The sequence below is a fragment of the Ailuropoda melanoleuca genome, chromosome 1 (assembly GCF_002007445.2).
Source record: "Ailuropoda melanoleuca isolate Jingjing chromosome 1, ASM200744v2, whole genome shotgun sequence".
Classification (NCBI taxonomy): domain Eukaryota; kingdom Metazoa; phylum Chordata; class Mammalia; order Carnivora; family Ursidae; genus Ailuropoda; species Ailuropoda melanoleuca.
Window position 1 is genome coordinate 124,741,530 of NC_048218.1, and position 27,663 is coordinate 124,769,192.

Genomic DNA, 27,663 nt, shown 5'->3' on the forward strand with positions numbered 1-27,663 from the left:
GGGTAATCAGAGGGGGGAATGAAACATGAGAGACTATGGACTATGAGAAACAAACTGAAGACTTCAGAGGGGAGGGAGTGGGGGAATGGGATAGACTGGTGATGGGTAGTAAGGAGGGCACGTATTGCATGGGGCACTGGGTGTTATATGCAAACTAATGAAGCATCGAACTTTGCATCGGAATCCAGGGATGTACTGTATGGTGACTAACATAATATAATAAAAAAAATCATTAAAAAAAAAAAAGAGTTGGATGCTCAACCGACCAAGCTACCCAGGTGCCCCAAAAGTATCAATACCATTTCTTTATTTAGTCTTTGAATATATTTAATATGGGGAATCTAAGATTCTGCATGTTGTGCCTTGCACTCATGGATCTTATTACCATTTGACAAGCTTGTTCTTATGTCTGTGATACAAACAGCATCATGCTTTCCAGAAAATCTCATCCAAGTCTGTGTGTCTTCCAGTGTGGCTTTAGCCTTATGGGAGACTTACTTCTAGATAAGCATTTGTGGGACATTGAGGAAGTGAACAAAGAGGGGAGCTTAAAGGTAGAACCAGTGCTATTTTACAGGGAGAAATCTAGTTTACTCAGCCTTAAGTAAGTTCTGTTCAGATGTTTAGATATTCATCCATCTGTTCAGATATTTAGATATTCATCCATTTAAAAAGTAAGGATTTAGTGATAACTATTTAGATTGATGGATTCTCTGATAGTGGTTGTGCTTAATGGAGGTTGCTCAGCATTTTGAATTCTAATATGTTTGGGTCTAATAACTTTTGCAGTTTAGTCAAAGGATAGTGGTAACATTCTGTGGTTTTGTACCTGACTTCAAGTCAGAGTAGCTCCGTAAGTATCATGTGGTAGTCACAGATTTAATGGTCCACAAAGATGTTCACATCCTAGTCCCTGGAACCTATTAGGATGTTACTTTACATGGCAAAAGGGACTTTGCAAATGTGATCAAGTTTATGCACCTTGAGATGGGGAAGATTATTCTGGATTATCCAGGTGGGTCCATTCTAAATATGTGAGTTTTTAAAAGTAGAACAGGAAGGCTGAAGAATAGTCTGAGAGATGCAATAATGGAAGAAGAGGCAGCAGAGATTTGAAGTATCCAAGTACTTAACCAGATTTGATGGCTTTAAAGATGAAGGAAGGGGGCCATCTGCCGAGACATGCAGATGTCTTCTAGAAGCTGGGAACTGTCCTCAGCTGACAGCCAAGAAGGAAGTGGGGACGACCTCAGTATAATCACAAGGAACTAAAATCTGCCAAACAATTTGAATGAGCAAAGAAACAGATTCTCCCCTAGAGCCTCAAAGGAATGCAGCCATGCCAATACCTTGGTTTTAGCCCACTGGGACCCACTTTAGATTTCTAACCTTCAGAAATGTAAGATAATAAATGGGTAGTTTTTCAGGCCTCTGAGTTTGTGGTAATTTTCTGTGTAGCAAATAAGAAACTAATACATATAACATTTGTACCAAATCAATTATCTCAAAGGAAGATTATTTATTTTTGTAGGAAAGAGAATGACTGATCTTTAAAAAGTCAGCCCTAGGAAGAGGTTGGAGTCAAAACAAAATAAAATATACACCCACCCACCCATAGTGTTTCAATGTGTCTTGTATCTCCTCATGGAAAAAGAAAGTGCCAGAGTTATTTGAGGGAACAGACACCATTTTTATACACAGATACAAAATGTTAACTGGTAGTTTTAAAGTAAACAGCTGTAATGGGACCTTACTTAAAAAACATCCTGAATATTCTTCTGGTATCATGGCTAATGATACATTTTCCCCCTATTGCTCTTAAGAAATAAATAGTGGCCTCAAGTCATATTAAAGATTCTTACAGACAGATAATTTGGAAATTAAAGAAAAGTTTTTGTCCTAACCAGATTTATATATTCAGTTCTATGCTGATAGATATGTTTTAAACCTTACTTTGTGCTCCTCTCTAGAACTGTTTTAGAGTTATGCAGATTGCTAAAATCCATTCTTGGTCTTTGGGACATTTGTAGCATGTTTTCCCAGGTCATATTTACAGATGTGGTAGAGTCTGGTTATGAGTCATAGGTATACTTAATTTCTAACAGATATAAGAATAATATTTAGTCAGGATTTTGATGCAGTGAGCAGAATATTTCCTGTAGCGTGTCCTATGAAAGGTAGTAGCTCAAAATCATGTTTGTTTTGCACTGTGTTCTGAGGAGTCCAAGGTATTTGGATGAAGAGAATGTTGAATTTTTTGACTCTGATCCTTTAATTTTACTTCATTGAGAGTAATCTGCTTTTGTCTTATTTACAAATTTGGTTTTGGTAAAATAATTTGTTTGAAAAAGAAAAAGTTATATTGCTAAAAGAAGTTTGAAAATTGCTCGTATTAATTTTTGGGAGATGCATTAGATCATTGAGGCATCTGCAGAATTCAAACCTTCGCTTGGAAGAGACTTGAAGAAGAGTTTTATCTTGGGATAGAGTGTGGAGAGCATGAATGGTTAAATATCTATCTACAGTTTAAAGTGTAAGAGTGTTAGTGGGATAACACTGGGTGGCACGGCGGTTAAGCGTCTGTTTGGCTCAGGGCATGATCCCGGCGTTATGGGATCGAGCCCCATATCAGGCTCCTCCACTATGAGCCTGCCTCTTGCTCTCCCACTCCCCCTGCTTGTGTTCCCTCTCTTGCTGGCTGTCTCTATCTCTGTCGCATAAATAAATAAAATCTTAAAAAAAAAAACAAGAAATCATTAAAAAAAAAAAGAGTGTTAGTGGGATAAAATGGTGTTTTATTGGGAGGTGCTGTAATGATGACCTGCCTCCTCCAGCTTGATCCAGTTATGCTTTGTGAATGGAAGGCTATCCAAGATGATGATCTCCTCTTTGGAAGATAAAGGAGAGAAGTAACCTCTGCCTGGTTTTCTCCAGCTATGGTAATTGCTTGACAGAGGGTGAAGGATAGAGAGAATGTATTTTGTTTGTTGTTTCTTTATAAGGTTTGGGGATACTTAAGAATAGTCACCTAATAGAGGCTTTCCACCCAAAGCTAAAGAATGCAATTGATATTTTAGAGCGAGCTAACTTCAGCAAAAATAAAAATGGAAAGTTTTTGTAAAGACTTCTACTGAGAGTAAATGACTTATGAATAAATCTTGTTGAATGGGTATACAGAGGCTACTTACTTTAATGTAATAACCAGATCAACACAGTATTCATAAACTTTTCTTTCATCAAAGTAATATTCACTTTAGTAACACTGTAGAGACTTCAAAACATCATAAAATCATACCATAAAATACCATAATTGTTCCTGTTATGTAATTAAGAGACAGGAGAACATAGGCTTTGAAACTGTCTAGATCTTGGTTTAAATCCCATTTCCATTTCTTGGGATAACTGTGAATTTCAACAAGTTAACTTCTCTCTTAGGCTTCAAAGGACTGTAGGGTAGATTTAATGAGACAGAGTTTATAGATTGCTTTGTACCTTGCTTAGTATATAATAGATCCCCCAAATACTGCTTTCTTCTTATTTTTCTTTCTTTAGAAATAGAAGTAAAGAACAAATTTGTATGATACTTTGAAGGTCATTTTGGGTATACACCATCTGTGGTTGTGTTCTGCTGTAATGTGCAAAAATGCTATCTTTTTTCCCCCCAAAATCACATCATATAATGAACGTTCATTGTACATTTTTTCTGGTAACAAGATATTGAAGTATTACTGTAAAGATTTTCAAGTTAGAGATGGCTACTAGAGGAGAATAAAAGCATTTAAGAAAAATAAATATCGAGACTCAAATTCCTACTGAAGCTAGGAGTTGTACTTTTTTGAGGAGCTAGAGTAATCAATCCACAGTGATTCCTCATTTATAACTACATCACATAATTGAATTGAAAGTACATTTGTTAATTTTTTTAACAATAAAATTTCAGTAAAGTGATAAAAGTTGCCATTTGATTTCTGTGAGCAAGCAGTGTATTGAGTATTGCATACACTTTATCTCATTGAAGCTTCACAACAGTCCCCTGAGTAGATGTTACCATTTTACAGATGAGGGAACAGTCTTCATGAGATTAAGTAACATTCCCAGGAGCAGGCAGCTAGTAAGAAGAAGACCTCTACTTGAACTTAGTACTTACTTAATTCTGTACTCTGGTGGATGAGAACCAAAGTTCTGTGAGACAGAAGTATTGTGTGAATTTGGGACTTTCATAAATTTTGGGTAGGGGCTATAACAATATTATTTGTCTGTGGAAGTCAACTTGTATAACTTAAAAAAACTTAAAAAAAAATGTGATGGTGCCTCCTCTCCCTCATGATGCTGCCTGCATTTTTCTTTTGAACAAATGTTTGTCCAGCTAAGATATGAGATTGGTTTGGGATTTCAGTGTGTTCCTTTTGAGTATTACAAGATAAAAATACATCATAGTCAAGGATTTACATTTTGCTTTTAACAATAAACATGGTACATTCATAACCACCTCACGCCATGAGTTTAGGCAATACCAGTCAGTGTCACGTGAAATATTACATCAACTGTGCCTCCTGGAGTTGTGCATTCACTGACCTTGGGAATAGGCAAGCATTTAACTTTATTTTTTCCAACATTTTCTTATTTCCCCAATATCATTTAAAGAATCATCCATCACTTCACCACACATTAGAAATACCCTACTATTTCATAATACATTCTTTATTTGTTTGAGTCCTTAATGGGTTCCCCCCCCCAAATCACATCATATAATGTACATTTATTGTGTTAGTTGTCTGTCTATTCTTATTTTCCTTTTTTAAATTTTGAGGTTAACTGGGGTTTTTTGGATTGCATTTAGTTATTTTTAAGTTACTTTTTAATTACTATTTTTCCAGTGTTTCTTTTTTTTATAGTTTTTAATAGGAAAATAGAATTGGACATACTGCATTTTCCATGGACATTTTTTCAAGGCTGTGTGTTTGTATAACTTTGTGGCTATCTCTAATTCTACATTTGAACAGTACTGAGTTGTTACTACTACTCTTTGGATTTTAGCTATTTTCTTTTAATTTTTAATTTTTTTTTAAGTTCTTATTTTAATCCCAGTTAGTTAACATACAGTGTTATATTAGTTTCAGGTGTACAATCTAGTGATTCAGCACTTCTGTACATCACCCTCTGCTCATCATGACAAGTATACTCCTTAATCCCCATCACCTATTTCTCTAATCTCCCCACTCTGCTGCCCTCTGGATTTTAATTATTTTTATTAAATATAATGTTGTATTTTAAGTCTCAGTGAAGGATATCTGATGGAAGATCTTCTGTGACGGGTTAAAAATGAGTGGAATTGTATTTTAGGAAGTGGAAAATGGAAATTGTGAGAGCTTGAAGTAGAGAGACCAGATCACTGACACAGTGATCTGGGTGTTGAGGGCCTAAACTATGAGGATAGAAAGTGTGAGTATATGTATTTTAGATGCCATCACACACTGTCAAATCTAGAAAGACACTCACTGGGCTTTAGGTTTAAATTAAAAATTTTTTTGCCGTCGGGGCGCCTGGGTGGCACAGCGGTTAAGCGTCTGCCTTCGGCTCAGGGCGTGATCCCGGCGTTACAGGATCGAGCCCCACATCAGGCTCTTCTGATATGAGCCTGCTTCTTCCTCTCCCACTCCCCCTGCTTGTGTTCCCTCTCTCACTGGCTGTCTCTATCTCTGTCGCATAAATAAATAAAAAATCTTTAAAAAAAAAAAATTTTTTTTTGCCGAAAAAACATGAATATAGCCTGTTTTCCAGCTTTATCTCTTCCTGCTTACATATTCATACTCTGTGTGCCAGCCAAATTGAATTGTTCCCTGGTCTGGAGAGTTTGTTTTCTTGTTGCTCTGTAATTGTTCATGCTTGTGTCTCTGCCTGATAATGCTGTTGTTGCCCGGATGCTGTCAAAGTTCATTTCAACGGCTGTTTCCTTTCTGCAGCTTTTCCAGGTACAGAAGCCCCCCACCCCCCTGCCTGACTTCATCTGCAAGGGTACATTCCAAGACCCCCAGTGGATGCCTGAAACCACAGATAGTACTGAACCCTATATGCATTATGCTTTTTCCTATACATACATACCTATGATAAAATTTAATTTATAAATTAGGCACGGTAAGAGATTAACAGCAATAATTAGGAAAGGGAACAGTTCTAACATTATACTGTAATGAAAATTATGGGAATGTGGTCTCTTTCAAAATATTTGGTTTGCCTCTTACACCCCCCCCCTTTCTTCTTGGGATGATGAGAGATGATAAAATGGTTATGTGATGAGGTGAAGTGAGGTGAACGATGCGGGCACTCTGATACAGTGTGAGGCTGCTACCGGCCTTCTGATGATAGGTCAAAGGAAGGATCATCTGCTTCTGGGCTGTGGCTGACTGGGGTGACTGAAACTGCAGAAAGTAAAACTGCAGATAAGGGGGTACTGCTGTACCTGTGCTCCCTTTACTTTGTGCCCCATTGCTCTTTGTTTAGACTCTGATCGTCCTTCTATTTTGCCTTGTGATATTGATGTTGACATACTTGTCTTATCACCACCATTTTTGTAAGTTTATACAACTCAAACCTTGTATGAAATGTTCAAATTTGGACAGATGAGGGTTAAGTGCTATTACAACGGGCCATTTAATGTGCTTTAATGATTTTTAAAAAAAATGTTTCCAAGACAACAGACTTGCTTATGATAGTAACTAGGATTTTACAGTTATTGCTGCTTGGCACATTCATCTGGGCACTTTGTGGATCTGCCTACTAGATCCTGTGACATATGTTATAAAGTTTTTAGAAACATTTATGTAGTTGGAGAAGTTAGTTGTATTTAATATAAATGCTACTGATAGAAGAATACTGTATTTAAAAGTAAAAGCTACTCATATCTTATTTCTTGTATTTAACAACAGTGATGAAATATTTATATGAAGTTTTATTATGTAGTTGAAGGCTCAGTTCTTTTCTTTTAGCCCTTATTGTATGTGTTCTCACTGTATCTTTGAATCTTTGGTAGGAAGATGTTTTAATGAGGGTGAGATATTTCAGGCAAAGTAGATTTATCTTCAAATTAGTTGATGAAAATTCAGTTCTTTAACTTGTCATTTCAGAATTTGCTAAGAGCCATCTCGGTGCAAGAGTGGAGTGTCCTGATGATAGTCTTTCCCTCAGCTCAGATGGCTATTCGTGTTTATGGTTTTGCACTTAACTGTTTTTCTGCCAATTATTCTAGAATTTTGTTGAGAGAGAATATTTAAGGACAATTTACTTCCCTCCCTCCCTTCCTTCCATCCTTCCCTCCTTCCTTCTTTCCTTCCTTCCTTTTTTTCTTCTTCTTTCTTTTGGAGAGAGAGAGAGAGTGTGCGTGCATGAGTGGGGCAGGGTGGGAGGAGGAGCAGAGGGAGAGGGAAAGAATCCTAAGCAGGCTCCACATTGAGTGTAGAGCCCGACATGGGGCTGGATCTTACGACCCTGAGATCATGACCCGAACTGAAATCAAGAGTCGAACGCTTAACCAACTTAGCCACTCAGGCAATCCAAGGACAATTTTTCTGAAGGCCAATTAGTCTATTTCTCTTGATTAGAGAATCTCAGAAGGTTGGGAAGCGGAGGGAGGAGAGGAGTAAGCATATCAGAATTAACTGGAGACCTTGTTTCATTTTTAAGAACACCTGTCTTATATTTGTTTGGAAGTGCCACATCTTTTTTCCAGCCAGTCTGATTGACTCCTTAGATGTGTGCGAAATGGTTGAGATCCATTGCTTAAATTTTTTGGAATCCGTCCTTGGATTAAACCAAAATTATACTGTATTATTCTTTATTGTATAATCCTTTTTACTGAATTTCCCATTAGTTTGATGCCATTATTCTTTGAGGAAAATCATAATTAGCCTTAATGAGACCTTTTGCCTTTTCTGTAAGATTGTTGTGACCATTTTTGTACATTGAAGGACATCAGTAACTGTCTGAGACTTCCATTGTCTTTAAAGTTGTTGTAAAGGGGCATATGTCTGGCTCTGTCAAGCAAGCATGCAACTCTTGATCTCAGGGTTGTGAGTTTGAGCCCCCGGTTGGATGTAGAGATTACTAAAAAAATAAATAAATATGTAAACTTAAAAGATAAAGTCGTTGGGGTGCTTGGTGGCTCAGCCAGTTGAGCTCCTGACCATTGATTTCAGTTTGGGTCACGATCTCAGGGTCCATGCTCAGCAGGAAGTCTGCTTGAGATTCTCTCTCCCTGTACGCCTCCCCCTGCTCACGTGGGTCCTCTCTCTCTCTCTCTCAAAAAATACGTCTTTTTAAAAAGCATTAAAAAAATAAAGTTGTTGGGGCGCCTGCGTGGCTCAGTTGTGAAGCGTCTGCCTTCGGCTCAGGGCGTGATCCTGGAGTTCTGGGATCGAGCCCCACGTCAGGCTCTTCTGCTGGGAGGCTGCTTCTTTCTGTCCCACTCCCCCTGTTTGTGTTCCCTCTCTCACTGGCTGTCTCTCTCTCTGTCAAATGAATAAATAAAATCTCAAAAAAATAAATAAATAAAAATAAAGTTGTTGTAAAAACATTGTTTACACATAATGTAACTTTCTGAGAAGATCCATGAAAGGCATTGCAATCTGGTCTCTATGAACACTTAGTTCTTCTACTGAACAGTGAGAAGATCTTTATTTTATCGATGCAAAGAGTCATGTAATCCCTTTTCTCTCTTTATATGATCTTATAGAAAATATATGGACAGTTTTTGACTCATTTCTTGTAAGAATGCAGGGATTAATGATAAACATTTTGTTTTTTACATTTCATACCAGAGTTAATTTTTTTTATTCTTTTAATCCTTATTGCTCTGATTTTATTTTTTCATTTAATTGTATCTAAAATTATATGCTTTTATTTTATTTTTTTTAAAGATTTTATTTATTTATTTGACAGAGATAGAGACAGCCAGCGAGAGGGAACACAAGCAGGGGGAGTGGGAGAGGAAGAAGCAGGCTCTTAGCAGAGGAGCCTGATGTGGGGCTCAATCCCATAACGCCGGGATCACGCCCTGAGCCGAAGGCAGACGCTTAACTGCTGTGCCAGCCAGGCACCCCTAAAATTATATGCTTTTAAAAGTCATCTTACATTCTCCTTAAAATAAGGCAGAATATAATTAATGTGTAGCATTTACCAATTTTGCTTTCCTACTTTCTTAGTGCTTTTTGTTTTAGTTTTGGGCTACACACACTCTTGAGGATCTTAATGAATTTGCCGCTCTTTGCTCCAGGGAAAAAGCACATATTCACAAACCCATGAATTTTGCACATGGTTTCATTGGACTTTATGAGACTCCAGGAAACCCTAAACCAAAGTCATTGTTTATCTGGAATATATTATTTGGAAATGTTTTTCTGTAAGGTGGCTATATCCAATTACCTGTACTATTGTTTTTGTATATTTAAATTGTATTCAGTAGCAGTCCATTTTCATCGATAACTTGTTATGGATTGGTTCTGTGATTCAATGGAAATGCTAAAAAGAATGATAACAGAAGCTAATATATTGTTGGAAAGAATTCTTAGTGAAAAGGTTAATAAAAAATGTTTCCAGGGTGGTGTTTCTGCAATACCATTTGAAGTATGATCAGTGTCACTTAACTGTTATAAAACAGAATAGGAAATTAAAGTTGTTGTAAATTATCAAAGAAGAGCTGAATATTCCCTAAATTGTGTTGCTGGCACAAAGGGAATTATAATAACAAAGGAAAGTATTTGACTGGACCCATCTACCTAACTTGAGTGACATCTGTTTAAAAGATGCACAAAATATAGTTTTTAGTAATTTTCACTGCAGTTACTTTAAAAGTAATTCCTATCCCTTATGTATGGTATTATGTTTTAATAGAAGTTTTGTTTTGAAATGAGCAAAAATATGCCTGTATGGTACTTACCTTTTGGACAGAATAAAGTAACATTACAACAAATGGTAGCTATGCAATTTTACAATTAACTGAGTATTTTGCTTGAATGAAGTAAAAGTAAATAGCTCTTTATAGTGTCGTGTTTCATGTTTGGTACCATTTAATCTTCTGAGCGTAGATTTTTAAAGGAAAATTTTGCCTACATAACTTATTTTAGGGAAATAAAACTTTAGGAAGATAGCCTTGGTTCCAACCCTATTTTATTTTAGCTCCTGCAAGCTGTGTGAAGCAGAGCAGGTCACCTAACTTCTCTGAGCATGTTTTCTCATCTAGAGGAAAAATATCAGCAAGACTTCCCTCACGGTGTTGGTGTGAGGATTTGTAAGATGATAATCCAAAGAATTAACACAGTTACTCATTTATTATCACAGTAAGCATTCAATAAGGTCAGTTATGATTATTATTCAAAGATGTGTCACAGAGAAAACTGAACATTGCAGATTGAGAGTGTGTGGAATTCTAGAGGGAGAATCAAAATTCAGTCCTATTTCAGATTTTCAATACCATAGGTCAACAAGCCTTGCAGTATACCTACTATTTGCCAGCTACTGTGCTAGACCTTTTTCTAAGTCATTAATATTTCCATAATTAATTTCCTCCTAACATGAAGATTAGTGTAGGGGTGATTAACAGCTAAATACATTAAAAGGGAAATGCCTGGGGAAGAGGGCACCAGTTGAGTATAAGTCATCAATTCTTCAAGGACCATTTAACCTAATAAATGTAGGACTGTGTACAGCTGTGCTTATTCACTTAAGCAACAGCATTTATTGAGCATCAGCAGTGCACTTTCTTGACAATACTGCACAAATAAACCCTCATCACTCCCTTACTGTGCTTTACTTTCTCTTAGCACCATCATCTGTAAGTTCAGTGAAAGCCACACTTCATTGGTTCTTATTCCTACACCTGGCACATAGTAAATGCTCAATAAATACTTCTTGGATGAATGAGTGAATGAATCAATGAATAAATAAATAAAATTTTAGTTCTTAGGAAGCAGATGTCCTGCTGGATTATAGTATATATAATTCAACTAAAATTTTATTAGTTAAAAATGAAGTAAGCTCAAACATTTTTTCTTCAGGAAGGCATTATGGCCTGAACAGAGTTCAGAGCTGCTTCTGTATCTTTGCATTTTTGGCTTCTTGACTGTCTGTCACTTTGATACATCGTCTTTCTTCTAGTATAGAGAGTGGTGGTTCTTAAGCCCTAGCACACAGATCAGCCAGGAGTATTTATTAAAACTTACTAGAACTGCGACCACAGATATTCTGATTCATTAAGTCTAAGGGGGGAGGGGCAGAAATTGGAATTTCAAACAAGCGCCATAGAAGTTTCTGATATAATTGAGTTACATCTTGAAAAATACTCTCCTAAACAAGATACATGGGGTAAGGAGTTTAAATTGTTCATTTCAATTTCACTAATATTTACTCATCAGTTGGTATGTATCAGGAACTTTTTGGAGAAGTGTTATCAAAGGTTACAGTAGTATTACAGACTAGTATTGTGTGGATTAAAGACAGTTTTATAAAGTTAGGTAAGTTTGTTAGCATTTTGTTGCTTGTAAACTGATAGTTGGAAAAAATTTAGTAGAAGAAGGACTACAGTTTTTTAACAATTGGGGAAAAAACTGTTAAAGTGTAGACTATGTAGATTTGATTTGTTACATTTCAGCCTTGTTTTAAGACATTAGCACTATTAGAGTGAAATACATATCTTTGGGTAGATAACCAATATACAGTTTATACAGTATATGACAGGTGGGATTGTGTGTAATATTAATGGCTGTGCTATATATGTGTCAATCTCCTGTGTATTTTTCACTCTTCTAGTCTGTCTAATGTGGTCAGAACTCTCATTTGTTGGCATTAACATTTTTTAAAGATTTTATTTATTTATTGGACAGAGATAGAGACAGCCAGCGAGAGAGGGAACACAAGCAGGGGGAGTGGGAGAGGAAGAAGCAGGCTCCCAGCAGAGGAGCCTGATGTGGGGCTCGATCCCATAACGCCGGGATCACGCCCTGAACCGAAGGCAGACGCTCATCCGCTGTGCTATCCAGGTGCCCCTGGCATTAACATTTTTAAAAATTTATGTAAAATTAAAAAATTTTTCATTTTGCATCTATTAGTATTGTATGTCCATAGCTGTCTGAGTAGAAAGCAGTTATCTATGACCTTAATAATAAGATTAATAAGATTCTCTTGGTCCTTTTACTTTCCGCCTTGAAAAGTTGGTGGATGTGCTTTGGTAGTCTGCCTTGCTTAATGCCTCTCAGAAATATATGACATACTGCTTTCATGGAAGCAGGGTGAGGAAAATGACCTCAATCCCAGACAGACTCAGCTCTCCTCCTTTATCTTACTTGATGCTTCAGGGTTTGATAGTGGTGGGAGTTGATATTGGTGGCAGTGACAGGAATGACAGCACTTTTTACCGCTTGCTGGTGGAAGTACAAAGCTGTCATGCTTGAAAGGCATGGGTATAGTTTATAGAGGTCTGTTAAAAAAAATGTGTGAATAGAAGGGTAGAGATACTTAGGATTATTTTCACACACTATCATGAGCAAGGAGAGAAATATTGTGTTTAAGTTTGCTCAGGTCTTTCTCTCCTGCAAAAATTGAATATTCTTTAAATATGAAAGTTTTCATATTAAGATAAGCCCAGTTTTCCATTTACTTCTCCATCTCAGTAGCCCTCTGTTCCAAATGTTTGTGAGTTGTTAAAACATCCTAATTTGTATTCTACTTTGTATCGTGCAATATATTACTAATCTGCCCCGTCTGTTAACAGGGGTTTCTTTCTTTCTTTTTTTTTTTTTTTTAAAGATTTTATTTATTTATTTGACAGAGAGAAAGCCAGTGAGAGAGGGAACACAAGCAGGGGGAGTGGGAGAGAAGAAGCAGGCTCATAGCGGAGGAGCCTGATGTGGGGCTGGATCCCAGAACGCCAGGATCACGCTCTGAGCTGAAGGCAGACGCTTAACGAATGAGCCACTCAGGCGCCCCTAACAAGGGTTTCTTTAAAAAAAAAAAAAAAATTGCTTTCATCTTTTTGAATGCTTTTTAGAAAAAGTCAGTTTTCAAGTTAGTTTTCTTCTGTGAACTCTAACCCATAATTCTATATTCACATTTTATTTCTCTAACAGCTGAGCATCTCTGAGTATTTTAGATCTTCTTCCTGCCTTGTCTAGGTTCAATTATCTTTTTTTTCTTCTCTTTTATAATATGGCCTGAGCTCCCTTTCCCCCTAACATTTATGGTTAGTCATCTCGTGGTTAGCTTTCTTGAATTTACTGCTGTCCCATAGGGAGATTGCTTACCTTCGCAAGGAGTACTATACAAGTGTACTTTTCTGAGACGTAAAGAAAATAAGTTCCAAAAGTTTTCTTTAGTTTTTTTTTCTTTCTCATCTTAGTTAAAAGGAAGAATAAGATACATTATTTTATGTCTTTTTCCTTGCTTCCTCTCTCCATTTAGAAAAATAACCTGTCTCACAATTTGACGTTACCTTCCTTACCTTTTTCAAGATGGTCTTGAAATGTAGCTTCAAATTATTTAATTATAATAGAAAAAGGTTTAAGTATTTGATATTTTATCATAGTCATTTTTAGAAATATTGCTATATGTTTTTTAATTTTTAAAAATTATTTTTATGCAGCCATTAACAAAGAGACATATATATGATGAATTAGATAGATATTCATAATTATTAGGAGCAAAGGATGATATTTGTATTTTTTACTATATATACCTTGGCATTTTTCCATTGTTTATAGCTTTTTGTAATTAAAAAATTACTGAAGAAAATATGTGTTTAGTGGAAAAACTGAATAAACCAATATGCAAAATATAGAAATTTTAAAACATCAATTGAATTTTTCATTTTGAGTAGTTCGTAGTAACTAGAACATTCTTGAATAATGTCACTTATTTCAGTTAATTGAATTTTTTGCCTTGCCAGAAATTCTTTGTTTTTGTCCTCATTATGTACATTATGTAAAACAATTTAAAAGTTCTAAGATCATTGAGGATAATCTAGTTTTTTACGGTCTTTTTTTTGGCCATCATTTTTAATTCTTCAAGTTCTTATACCAGTTGTCCTTTTAGTCAGTTGACGTACCTTATTGATTCTGCCTTCACGTTGCCTGTCACACACGTACGCTCCTTTGCACGCTCCTGCCGGCACTTTTTGCCAGTCCTTTCATTACCTGTCAGGGTGATCCCTGTGGCTTCCCGTCTTCTCTGTCTTACCCAACAAACAATTTGGTTTCTCAGCTTCCTGTTTTGTGTCTTACCCAATCAACCCTTTCTACATATTGCTGATTGATTGATTGATTGGTTGATTGATTTGTTGTAACCCATTTATCGTTGTCTTATTCCCCTGCTCAGATATCTCTGCTGGTATTTAAAGCCTTCTTTCTGTCTTTGGCCCCAGTTTAACTTAACAGATCAACTTCTCTCTATTGTATTACTTTTCTTCTAAAGAGAACAATTTACTGTTTCCAGATCTGCTTCAATAGCTTTCTTCAACAATGCTTTTTATTTATATTGTTCTTAAATCCAACATAATTCCTTTTTTCTTAAGTTTATTAAGAATGTTGCTTTCTTTTTTTTTTTTTTTAAATAGTATCTACTGCATTCTGCCTTTTTATGGGTATTACCAGACTTTTAAGTACATTGATTCTAGGTTAAGCTTCCGGGGTAATGACTTTATTCCATATGAATATACGTATCTGCCATAGTGCCTTCTGCATTGTAAGGATTCAAATATTAATTGAATTACAGAGCTTACATAAATGTACAGTCAAGATGTAATGAAACTAAAAGTGTTATTGACTTTGGAAAGTAGTCTTCAAATTACTATGTTGACTAAAGGCTGACCTATTTTCTTATCTTTTAGTTTTTCACCTTTCAGTCTAATCTCAGCTAAATGAGGAGTTTGATTTTTATTGCCCAGAGAACTTAGATTTTGCTATCATTTTATTTGGGGGATTAAAAATAGGCAAATAGACCATGTGCCTAAAGATTGACTTACCATGGTGAGAAGTACAGATATATTATGGATGGCATTTTTTTAAAAGCATAATTGTAAATTCTTAAATTTTCATAATAGGTTTGAACATCTGTTGGGACTAATTGGTAGAATAATGACCTTCTGGAATTAGCAAGCAAGAGAGTTCCATTTCTTAATTGAGCTCATGTTTGGTTAGTTTTTAAAATAATAGTTTTTCTATGGTTTTGAAGAACTAACCCAGGTAACTGTATATAAATTGATACCTGTGTCTGTGATTTGTGGCATATGGGTGGAAAAAATATCATTTTAAGAAGGATCCCGTATTGAGTTTACTGTTACACTCTTTTGCTTTTGCATTTACAGTTTTCCTTCTAACATGAAAAATTGGCATTAATATTTTTTCCCATAAAATTATTAGAAACACAGTGAAAGACATACACATTTTGGTGAAGCCCATCATTAGGAAAATAAAAATACTTCACCTTTTTTATAGAACAAACTCTTAAAAAAAAGTTTAACCTTCTCATTCTCTCACTTAAGCTGAGGTCAGTAATTCTAAGCATATTTGTGACTTGTTTTCAAAAGCTGAACCTTTAACATAAATATGATTTTGGTTTACATATTACGTACCAGTTAACATTAAAAAGCTATTAGAAGTTGTTCGGTAGGTATGAATTTTCTTTGTTGTAAATCAGTAGGTGTACTTTTGTATACCTGAAAGTTGATTACAGGAGGGCAAAAATGGTTGTTAATTGTCTGTTCCAGTGTCAAGTGTAGAAATAATAACAGTTTAGAAGGCAACATTATAATATTTGCCATTTATTATTTTGTTAGATTTCTTATTACAGAGAACAAGAGGGCATGAAAGCAGTTTAGGCAAATATATTTAAAAATGTTTCTTAACCAAGTTCTTTGGCATGCTTATAGACTTGAAGATTAAAAATATTTAAGACACAGAGGGTTTCTCTTAATATGAAAATTCTAAAAATAGCCTAATTTTTATGAAGATTATAAAACTAAATACAGTTATAATTTATGCTTGGAGTATAAAATTAGTTTAAAAAATTGTAATGGATATATTAGGAGATATTCTGTGCCAGATATGTTTATTGAATAAAAAAAATTTTAATACCCTTACCTATGAAGTCTTAATTTCTCTACAGGGTTCCGAAAAATGTCTTACTTTCTTATGCTGCATTTTGTCAAATTGAAGCATTTCTTTAGTTCCATAAAAGTAGAAAACAAGACAGTAGAATACTGTTCCTTTGCCAAGATTTGACATGTTAACATTATCAGAAATAAATCACTACTAAATTTCCCGTGTAACCTCAGTGAATTCAAGCTATTGCATGGTGCTTATTTCCCTCAAGGATTAGTGTATTCAGTAAATTAGACTGGGTCAATCTCAACCTCACTTATTTAAATAAAAATGATATATTATTGAATTTGTTGACATAAAATTTTATTTAAAGATGAGTTGGTATTTGATTTAATGGATACAGTGTTAAAAAAAATAGAATAAAAAGTTGTCCAGTTAATCAGTTATAAGGTAGCAAGAGCTGCATTTGCCTATTTTAAGTAACTTATTGCTATTTTTCTGATACAGTGATAATTAGCACTCATTGATAAGATTATTGGATTATAGCAGTTGGAAAATATTTGTTTGATATGAGATTCCCAAACCTGTTATCTATAGTTAGGATTAGTGATTTTATAGTTTTCCAATGTGAATTAAAGATGGGAGACACAAAGATTAAAGTTAGATTAAGTGGTGTAGAGTAAAAAAAAATTGACAAGATTTATTGCCACTTAGATGATTTTAAGAGTGGAAATGGAACTATTGTATTTTGAAACATTTGGAGGCTATGATAGTATAGGAACCTTGTGTAAATTGTGTTACTCTGAAGTTGCTACGTATCTGAAATTAGAAATCATTGCCTTTGTGAAGCTTCTCTACAATGATAGAAAGTCTTTTTTTCTTTCTTTTATTCAGATTTTAATAGCTGACTTCTGTTATACAAAAAGGCTGACTTGAGTAAAGTTAGGAAGTTAGTTCATTTTAATGCACTGGTTTTTACCAGTATACTGTATTAATCCAGAGCATTCGGCTTAGACTCCAGCAAAGTGAGGAAGGAAGAAAGAGGCTGGTGCTTTAGTTTTCTTCCTTCCCTTTATTGTCAGTTTATTTGTATATTTATAGGGCTAATGCCTTTAATCTTAGAAAATCAATCTCTTTTTCATAATAAACTTGAATTTCAAAGTTTCCCTATCTTAGTGTATATACAGGGTTCTTTCTTGGTTCTTAAATTTTAAAATCCTGATAAATCCTACAATTTTCTGCATTCAAAAAAAAAAAAAGGAAAAGTTTCACACATAGTTCATTATTTCTGATGCATCAGATATTATAGCAAGTAGACTATACCAGAAAACATAATGTAGTGACATAGAAAATCCTGAATTATTTTGATTGTTTGGAGACCATAATTTTTGTTCTTATATTAAAGTGCTGTTCCACTTGTCATTTATATAAATATATCTGTAGTTTGTGGCTTAGAAACAAGTACACCTCATAAAAAAAAAGAGAAGGATACCTGTGTCCAGTTACATTTTAAAGTTATACACTGTTTTAAGGCTATGTATTTATTATTTAGAAAATATGACTTACATGGATATCTTCTGATGGACATAATATTGACAAAATATACACAATATTACTTTAACAAACTGCCATGCAACAAATACATTGTAATGAAGAAATTGAATATATATGACCTAATCTAATCTTGACATTTACATTGAAAATTTACAACATAACCAATACTTAAAATGTTTTTTCTTATATTTGGCAGTAATTTTATTTTTTTACAATTTAAATGTGGGCTTAATGAAACTTAGATGTTTCCCTAGTCTGTGACAACCTGAGGTACTAAACATTTTTCTCTTATTTCACTGTCTTCAAAGGTAATTTTTTTGTTTCTTTTAGGATCTATCCAAGAATTGTGTATTACAGCATTATTAGGCAGAGGATCAGCTTCCACTATGGAAACAACTCGCTTTTTCATTTTACTTTTCAAGACCTTTTGAAATTTTTGTCTAGTAAATGCATATAATAAAGGGTGAAATATAGTTGTTCCATAAGCCATGACTAGAAAACACAACCTTAATTTTACTAAAAGGTCACTTGGGCCTAAACATAAAATGGTGGTATTTAGAACAGAAATTGGTGTCCAGCAGAGAAGAAATGTAGAAATAATCAATAAAGACATCCTGAAGACTCTTTTTTGCCTTTCTCGTCGTTCACGGTGTCGTTTCACAGCTCGCCGAAGGGCAATTATTACAGAGACTGAAGTTCTTACACCAAAGACCACATTTCTCCCACCACTGCTTTGTGACATGTCTGTAGTCTCATGCTGCGTGGTTAGAGAAATTGTCTTTTTCTTTCTTGCTTTCTTCTTCTGCCCGGTTGAAAATCTTGTGCCAATTCGAATATTAAGAGCCTGAAGGATTTTGGTGTATGTGATTAACATTACTATGACAGTGAAAAAGAATATTGGGATCTGTACTAGCAGGTGATAATACATTCCCAGTTCAGTGTAGTATTCATTTGTACTGACACACAAAAGTGTTTTGTTTTCCCATGTATTTCCACTTCGAAGACTGAAAAAATTTACCTCAATAAAAGGAATCAGGAAAGAGAAAAATGAAAAAATCCAAATGGATATCATTAGCATTACAGCTCTGCCCATTGTCAGAATTCGGTTTGCAGGTTTTACAGAGATGTCATATCTGTCCAAAGTGATAGCAAAAACGTTGATTGCTGTTGAGACACTTGCAAAAGATACACAGGCCTCATGGAAACAGCAGATGAGAGCCGTGTTACTCTCCAGTGAAAGCAGAAGGATAACTATAGTTAGAGGAATACATCCCACACAAATTATTACATCAAGTACATGAAGATTCATTGTAATAATGTTACTGACAGAGTTGATTAAGTTGGATTTCATGCAGTAAAGTACCAATACAGTGAGGTTGCTGCCAAGTCCCAAAACAATTTCTAACATAAGAAATCCGGTGAGAGACACTTGAAAGCTTAATGGATATGATAGTGGTTGGTACATATTGGTGTTGATGTCATCAATGTCATCTCGCACTGTAATGTTAGATTCAGACTGCATGTTGATTTCCAGAATGGGAGAAAAACACATTCTTTTGGAGCAGTTGGTGTTTTCCCTAGAAAGTGAAATAGAATAAACTCTTTGATATTTGGCAATTTAAATGATGCATAAAACATGTGTTCCTTGTAAAAAAAATATTTTTATTGTGTACTTGGCTTAATTTTTAAGTTTTTAGACTATTAATGGCAAAGGTAGAATTAGGAGACATCAAGGTTGCATTGTTTTGATGTAACAGGAAATTGGATTCTCCCTTTGAAGGTTACTGTATGGGAAATACTCCTGTATAGTTCAAAATTACTTAAAATCCCAAAAAGATTTTCCTCATTTGGGTTTTTCAGGCTTATTGAGATACAATATATTTTTGTACAATAAAACTACCCAGCGTGCAAAACTAATTTTAGCCTAGTGTTTTAAGATTTCATTTTAAAGTGTTGTGAGTAGGTGGGTAATAAATGCTATTTTAATATGTTCCAGCATAATTAGTGTAGGTGTAATTATTCTCGTGAGATTTCAAATGAACAGGACAAGTGTTCATTTAAAATGATAAATGACACAGAGCACTAGTTGTTCAAAACTATTTTGTCCGTGTTCTTGGTTGAAATTCTTATTCAGGAGGCTACAGTGTGCTTGGGGATATTTGGAGCTATTTCCCATAGAAAATAGGCAAATGATAAATATTACATATTTTGTAGTGAAAATGCCCACCGAACTTTATAATGGACCAACTTATGTTATACAAGTTGGATGAAAAAGGACATTATGTTAAAGTATAACACCACAAAACTTGGTAAAAGAGTACTAATCACTCCAATGAATGATTTATTTTGTGACTACACCCTCTCATTTATTGTGGAAGAAGGAAATTGAAATTTAATATCATGTTAAGAAATAACCATTTTTGGAGAAGTTTAAAAGACTATATAAGTTGATTTTATTTGTTTAAACAGGATTTTTAAAGTAAAATATATTTTGGAAAAGGAGTATCTGAAGCCCATTTTCTGAGGAATCTTTTAAAGTTACACATTGCATGTGAAACCTTTTGTATAGTTCACCCAGTGTATAATTTTGAGGAAAATTAAAAAAACAAGCCCTTTGCCAATTCATGTAAATCTATATTTTAATGTATAGAGGGTTAGAATAATTTATAAAAATAATGTCTGATTTTCTGGGCTAATAGGTCAGTAATGAGTATATTCTGTTAAAATATAAAATCATACAACCAACTATATTTCACATTTCAAGTACAGCATTTTGACTGCAAAATCATAATCAAACATAAATTATAAAGGCTATAATAATTTCCAAAATTCATGTTAACCTTTCCCTTGATGTAACCTTTGACAGCTTTTAGAATACAATTTTATTTATGCATATTATTTTAGGAACGATATTTCAGAAACACAGATGGTAACGTTATTAATTCCTTTTGAGCTTGGTATAAAGTATTACTAGAGGCATATTCTCAAGTGAAAGTCTTAGCTAACAGTGAAATCCTATAAAAATGGAAAATTTTAAGTGTGCCAAATTTTCGGAACTGACAGATTAAACATCAGGTCTTTGTCACATCAGTTAGATTTGTAATTAGATAAAGCAGAAATGTCAAGTTAGAGGGTAACTAAGTAAAATGCATCTCCTCTAGAGCAAGATTGTTTTCTTTTGTAAATGTTAAACAGTGTGGTGGGGTGCATGCATCTTCTGACCTACCTGTTTGCTGTTGCCTTATGGGCCTTTTGGCTCACTATAGCAGTTTTTCACAAATTGATACATGATGTCATTGACAGATTTTGACATGAATTTTTACCTGACAACAGTGAAGTAGCTGTGTTTTATTTCATGTCTTGTAGAAATTCTTTCATTTTCTTTCCCATACTTCAAACTGCATGAATTGTGAGATTTAGTTGGCTGATGGATTTCTAAAGACCAGTACAAAATATTTGTGTTTGTTTTGCCTTAAAAAGTCAAGACCAAGAGAAACTTCCTCAAATGATAAGAATTATATTTCCCTTTGAGGGAATATATGGTAGTGTCTCTTTATTTTCCAGAACATGTGAAAACAAAAAAGGAAACATACGGTGTCTAGCTTCTAAAATGTATTTGGACATCCTTTTGTTACAAATATAAATCTGTTTCTATAGCAGTCCTCATTAGTTTGAAATGATTTCTTGATCACATAACTTGCTTTATATTATAAATCCAGTCCATGTTCTTTTGATAAAAACCATCTGCTATTTAATTTGATTTGTTTTCTTTAGAAGAGGATACATAGTCATAAAACTTAGATGAAAAAATCCTTTAGTAATATCAACTGCTACGAATGTCTGAATATTTAGTGCGGAAATACTTGATAAAGCTTTATTTAGCTTGCTGCTAATGTATGACATTCTCGTTTTGGCATTCCGTGCCTCATTGTTTCTTCAAGAAACAGTTCCACAATCCTGGTATATTAAAGTATAAACTCCCCTTTAAAAATGCTCACCATTTTGTTTTCAGGCTTTTGCAGTTAAATTGTTTTTCTTTTTGTGTCTATTTTATATAGCATCTTCTTAGGATGATAACTGTCCATGAGTTATATCCCAGCAGTAATGTGGACCTGTATTTTCTGGTTTTAACTCCTTAATGTCTTAAATTCATGTGTTAGAAGAATATCCTGCAGTTTATGGTTCAGGCAGCTAGGGAGACGCTTGATCAGATGCATTCTTCATATTGTCAGTTGTAAATACTGAATTAGCTGTTGTGGGCCCTTGTGAAAAAGAAAAAAAAAATGGTTAAGAAATAGGGTTCCTAATAATTTCCAATTAACACAAAGTTACTTTAGTTTTGTTGGTTTTAACACCGTACACAGTAACTCGTTATCAAAGTAGGCAAACTGTGTTAGTAGAGCCACAATTTATGCATACATTTAAGGGAGTCTTTAAATATTTTCTTTTCCTAACAGAGATTGCACATATTATGTTATTTAATAACAGAGGTAACATCATAAATATAACCATGAAGGAAAACCTGCAGTTTTAAAACTAATTTCTGCTCTCAGTTTAAAAGCTAACCTATGTTTTCAGAGATTATGAGCAATTAGCATACACTAAACATACTGTCGTTTTCTCTTGTCTTTACAATAAATTTAACATTACTTCCTACTGGGAAATCCTGTAGCTTGCTTAATTATTAGCACATGGTTTGTATTATTAACTGATTAAAACAGATTCCACGATAAGATGCTATAAATTTCCACTGATGAGTTGTTCATGTAGTTGAAATGTAGAAGGTAATGCAAAAATGTAACTACAAATTAAATAATTTTCAATGAACATGCCCAATAATGAACTTAACCTGAAACTGAGTAATAAATAATAGCTAAATAGTAAGCCTGCTCCTTTTAAGAAATATAAGCATTTTTTGAGCACTTGAGAAAAACTATACTGATGACATTAAGAATATTTAGTAGGTCCGAAGTGACTTAAAAGCTGATGTCTTCGTAGTGAATCAACAAAGAAAATTTTTGGTATTTAACATCGCATCCTAAGAAAATTACATTGAAAATGTTATGTCTTAAAAGAAATCTAGCTAAAAAATACATGTTTAGCAATAAATAGAATTAAGCAAATAAACTGTTAAAATTTAGGTTGAAATTTTTCAAAGTAATTTTACCCCACTATGCCAGTTCAAAAGCAGCTTATACTGTAATAAGGGAACACATCTTACCTCCGCTAAAGATTTGATACATTCCTGCTGTAGTTGAAGCGTTTCCAGTTTTGATTGATTCATTTTGTTCACTTGTTAGCAGAGGACTGGGGGAAGAGGGTCATAAACATCTCTTCAGAAAAGACCTTACTGAAAATATGTGTCTGTACTGTGCCATTGTCTCAGCAGTACTGCTAATGTATGGAACGTGTGGTGCTGCTTAGAGGCTGCTGCAGTCTCTCACTCTTCCTACTGTGCAGTCAATAAGCATCTGAAAAACGTAATAAAGTAATTGAACATACTGAAGGCTTCTTGTCTCCAGAGACAACATTTAGATTCAGTCTCTCTAAAAAGGAATGGCACTGCTTCTCAGAGGAAAGCCTGTTCTGGGCAGCTTTTGCAGAATGACAGCCTACCTTGTCGCTTCTCTCCACTGCAGAGAGATGCAGTGCATTCACTAATTTTGATTGGTCAGTTGTATTGGGCTTAAACCATGCTTCATATGTATAGCAGGGATCTCCCCCCCCCCCACTGTTTTATATAAGGATGCTTTTTTAAAAGGCTATATTTATAAGTGGTTGTATGCTGCTCTTAAATAGAATATGAGTAAATTAGTCTTTTAAAAATGTGTATTCTATTCTGGTTTGTTGTTCACTTATGTCAAACATTTAAAAATGCAGGGGGGTAAAGGGGGGCAAGAAAGAATTACACGGTAAAAAGTGTATATTCTTTTTGAAGCCTAGATCATTGCACTCGAGAATGTTTTAGTCATATATATGTTTTTGGGTGAGATTCTTTGTTCTACAAATAGAAAGCCACTGCATCTTTACTGTGAACCACATTGAATTTCAACTAGTTTGTTTGTATTCAAGTCATCTTCTCTGTGTATTTCAAATGTTGTGAGCATCTCAAGGTGTTAAACCTTGTTATGACTGCAGTATTCATTCAGGTGTTCATTCATTTCATTCATTCATTCATTCATTCATTCAGAATATTAATGAGATGTTCCAAGGTGGTTCTACTCTAAAATGTTTTTTAAAAATTCTATTACTATTAGCATAGTCTCAGTGTATAAAGATTTAATCATGTGCTTTCCTTTCAGATTATTTCTTCGTCTTCACCTTTGTTAACCCTTTTATTTAGTAGATATATACTGATCATTTGTCATAATATTTTATTTCAATTGGCTATTTCTATTTTTAATCTGGGCACTTTTAATGGATTGCTGTGCCTTAAATATTATATGTAACTGTATGCTAATGTTATCGGGTGAACATATCAGTAAAGGAAAAAGGAAGTTAGTATTTATGTGTCTTCATAAGTTATAAGGCTGAATTATTTTAAGATGATAGGTTGTCAAAAGAATAAAAACAAGTAGAAGTAATTAACTTAAAATATTAGTTTAAAATTAAATTTCTGTTAATTTTGTTTACCTACTCCGAGTATTGAGGAAAATGCTTTTTTAGATTTGAATATATAAAGTGGCTGGATTCTGTATTTGTTGACAAAATAGAAGAACTTGCAAATGACTGAATTATTAGAATATTGATTGTCACTTATTTCCATTGTTTCAGGAATATTCATTTTTAAAAATGTGTGCTTAATTTTTAATTTTTAACTGGAATTGCTCTTTTATAATTTTAAAAAAGCAGTATACATTTTTATAATCTTTTGGTAGTGCTTAAGCTTCACAGGGGGCTGGCTGAGTAGTATATGAGTTTTCAATTGCATTTGTATAGAAGTTGAGAGTAATGTGGTGGAAAATTTTGTTGTGACTTCGTAAAATTTTATGCACAGTTTTGGTAATGCTAAAAATTAAAATGTGCTACTTTTCAAGCATCTTGAAGGTTGTGGAAAAGGATGTTGTTAGAATGCCAACCATGTTGAAAGATAGTGTGCAAGCACACACACACACACAATGTTATTTTAAGCTTCAGACTAAAACCAGAGCTTCGAACTAAAATTGGAGAAAAGATATTAGCATCAATTGAAACTTGTGGTGGGGACAAGAAATCATTAACGTAGTGAAATACACAGAGAGCTTTTCTGCCAAAGAGTTCAAGTATGCTTATGTTTATCCTCAGAATATCCCTATGGAATAGAGGCAACCAAGGCATAAAGAAGTTTAATGACTTGAAAAAGTCTAGGTGAGTTAGTAGCAGAGCCAGTGTTGGAACTTTGTAACCTCCACCTCCCTCCCCCCATCTCCCCATAGTTGGCCCCCTCTCTGGAAAATTCTGAAGATACTTGGGACTTAAAATTGGATGATCTGGGTTCAGTCACTGCTTATTAGTCATATGACTTTTGGCAAGTCAAGCATTCTTTGGGACACAATATAGCTTTGATTCTTTTTGTTGAAGTTTATTTCTGTTTTCTTTAGCTCTCTGCAATACAGTGTTTCCAAGTTATACTCAGACTATTTTGAAAAACAAATTCTATGTCTGTAAGAAATAATGGCAGCAAAAAAGCTCAGATTTGGACATTGCTCTTTATTCCCTGTGCAAGTAAGTGACTTGTGATTAAGGATACACAAGATATCACAAACAACAATTATTTTTATTGCACACAACGTTTATTACATTTTCCTTTTAAAAACCACAAGTTGGTTTAGTGATTTGCTACAGGATAATCCTAACTTCCTTGTTTTGTTTTTAACAAAGATGAAAATTTTTAAACCACTGGATTCAGGATTAGATTATATTATTTTCACAAAAAAATTAGTGTCAAATTAAATGTCAGAATTTACAAACATTCTTATTTCCATAGTAACAAACTCTTACAGTTGTGCATTTAATATATTTTGTATTTATAAAGGATACTAATTTTGAACAATTGGTGACTTAAGACCAGATTTTATCTTATAAAATTTTTATAGATTAATTATTAATTAGCTAATTAATAACCTAGAAAAACGGTGTTACCTTGCACATGATAACTAAACAATAGATATGAATCTAAGCCCCTAAATATCTCCATTAAAATCCTTTCACCGAGTTCTGGGTTTTTTTGTTACAAATATTTTGATTGTGAGGAATTTGAATTCCTAACATTTTCGATATGGGAGTCTTTCATTTTTAATTGTACACATTTGTTCCCTTAAGTTTGAACAGGCATGAATGTGAGAAAGTAATCTGTTGTTCACATTTACATTGCACTGTTCATATCAGGTCATTCTTATCTAGCTTGTGTCTGATTCTGATGCTACTTTTTTGATAATTCTGAGATTGTAAGTAAAAAAAATTCAACTTTGTGAAATATTATAATTAGCCACAACTGAGAAGTGCTTTGAAACTGTTTGCAAAATATATGTGCAAAGGTCGTTTCTAATTGCTGAAAAATCCACTTTTTAAATTGTATTGCTTCAAGGGTGCTTTTTCAGTGAATACTTAACATAGCTACCTCTCAGCTTTCTCTGATACTAAAGCCCAGTGAAGAAAGGATTATGTCGATTTAAAGGCAATTCAGAAATTTCATTTGGCTTCTCAACTTTAAATTTCTTTCACAACAAATGTTTTACCAGAAAAATAGAAATGGACCATCTGCTTAAGCCTTCATCAAGTGGGGAGTAGCCAAGGTAGTAGAGAGTCAACAATGTTGGTGATTCAGTATTGGTATGAGAAGAATTGAAAACTGATTATAATTAGATAAAGTACATGCATAAGAATTGTATACTTTTGACAGAAAAACTCCACACTTTCCCCCAACTTTCTCCAAAACTCCCCAGCCTCCCTACTTCACCTAAGTTGGACATTTAAAATTTTTCATTTTTAATTTTTACACTATGTATTTGTAAGTCAGTTGCCAGCATCACATATATTATAAAAATAAATGCATGGCTTTCCTTTACATTTTCTCATTCAAACCTGGATTTTGGACCCTGTGACTCTTACTACTTTTTAATTTCTATTTGTGGTCCTAATGTTGGCATGTTGTTTTGGGGGCCTTGTCTAAGTTCTTAACACCCCTGCTCTCAATTTTTTGGGTTTCTGTTTTCATTGACTTATATTCCTTTTTACATTCTTAAATATTATGGATGCTTTTTGTTGATGTTTTCTCTCATACGTATATCGAAGAATTACACAGTCATGTCTGGGCTTTTTTTCCTCATTGGCTTCTCTTCTTGCTTTTCTGTTGCTTCATTTTCTTTGTATAATTCTTCTTTGTATTTTATTATGCAGAATCACATTCATTTCTGTGTCCTGAAACCAAGTCAGTCGATGGACTCGATAATATATTTAACAAAGCTATGGCAAATCCTCTTGTCTGTGCTGTTAATGAGTCCTGTGATCTGGTGGGAGATGTAGAATGGTCATGCATGAACTGGTGTCTCTTACTGAAAATGACTAGATGCATAATGCTTCTTTATGTGTAAAGCCAGAGAATGGTAGAGTTCCATTCTAGATTCAGTAATTTCTGCGGTACTACTTTGGGCACCTGTTTGGGAAAATGGATGCATTTTCACAGTTTACTACTAATAATTAAAGGCTCTGCTCACTGGTGACTTTGTGTTATTAAACCATAGCAATATATCTTTAGTTACTGCTACTTCTATATCCCATTTAGAGATATGCTATCTACAAAACGTTCTGCTGTGATTTTGATTGTAATACAGACGACTTAAGGATCAATTTGGGGGAGAATCAACTGCTTAAACAATATTGAGTCTTTCAGTTTATGGACTGTTGTTTTTAGATCTTTGATTTATTTTATCAGTGTTTTATAGTATTTAGTTTATAGATCCTGCACATATTTTGTTAGATTTGCACCTTATTATTTCACTTCCTTAGTGTTAATTGAAGTAGCACCTAATTTTTTGAAACAAAATTC

At 34.2% G+C, this 27,663-nt stretch overlaps 2 protein-coding genes across 3 annotated transcripts in view; one reads left to right on the plus strand and one right to left on the minus strand.

Annotated features, from left to right (window-relative positions):
* COG5 (component of oligomeric golgi complex 5) overlaps window positions 1–27,663 on the plus strand; it is a 285,065-nt gene that overhangs the window by 65,102 nt on the left and 192,300 nt on the right. The window lies entirely within an intron of this gene.
* Window positions 17,887–21,069, minus strand: GPR22 (G protein-coupled receptor 22). 2 transcript variants are annotated; one of them, XM_011233226.3, is made up of 2 exons: window positions 20,960–21,069; window positions 17,887–19,213 (listed from the first exon to the last, which is right to left on the minus strand). In XM_011233226.3, the coding sequence occupies exon 2, from the start codon at window positions 19,186–19,188 to the stop codon at window positions 17,887–17,889; it is 1,302 nt and encodes a 433-aa protein (XP_011231528.1). In that variant the 5' UTR covers window positions 19,189–19,213; window positions 20,960–21,069. The 2 variants fall into 2 exon arrangements, with proteins under 2 accessions (XP_011231528.1, XP_034522357.1); XM_034666466.1 differs by lacking the exon at window positions 20,960–21,069 and adding an exon at window positions 20,863–20,933.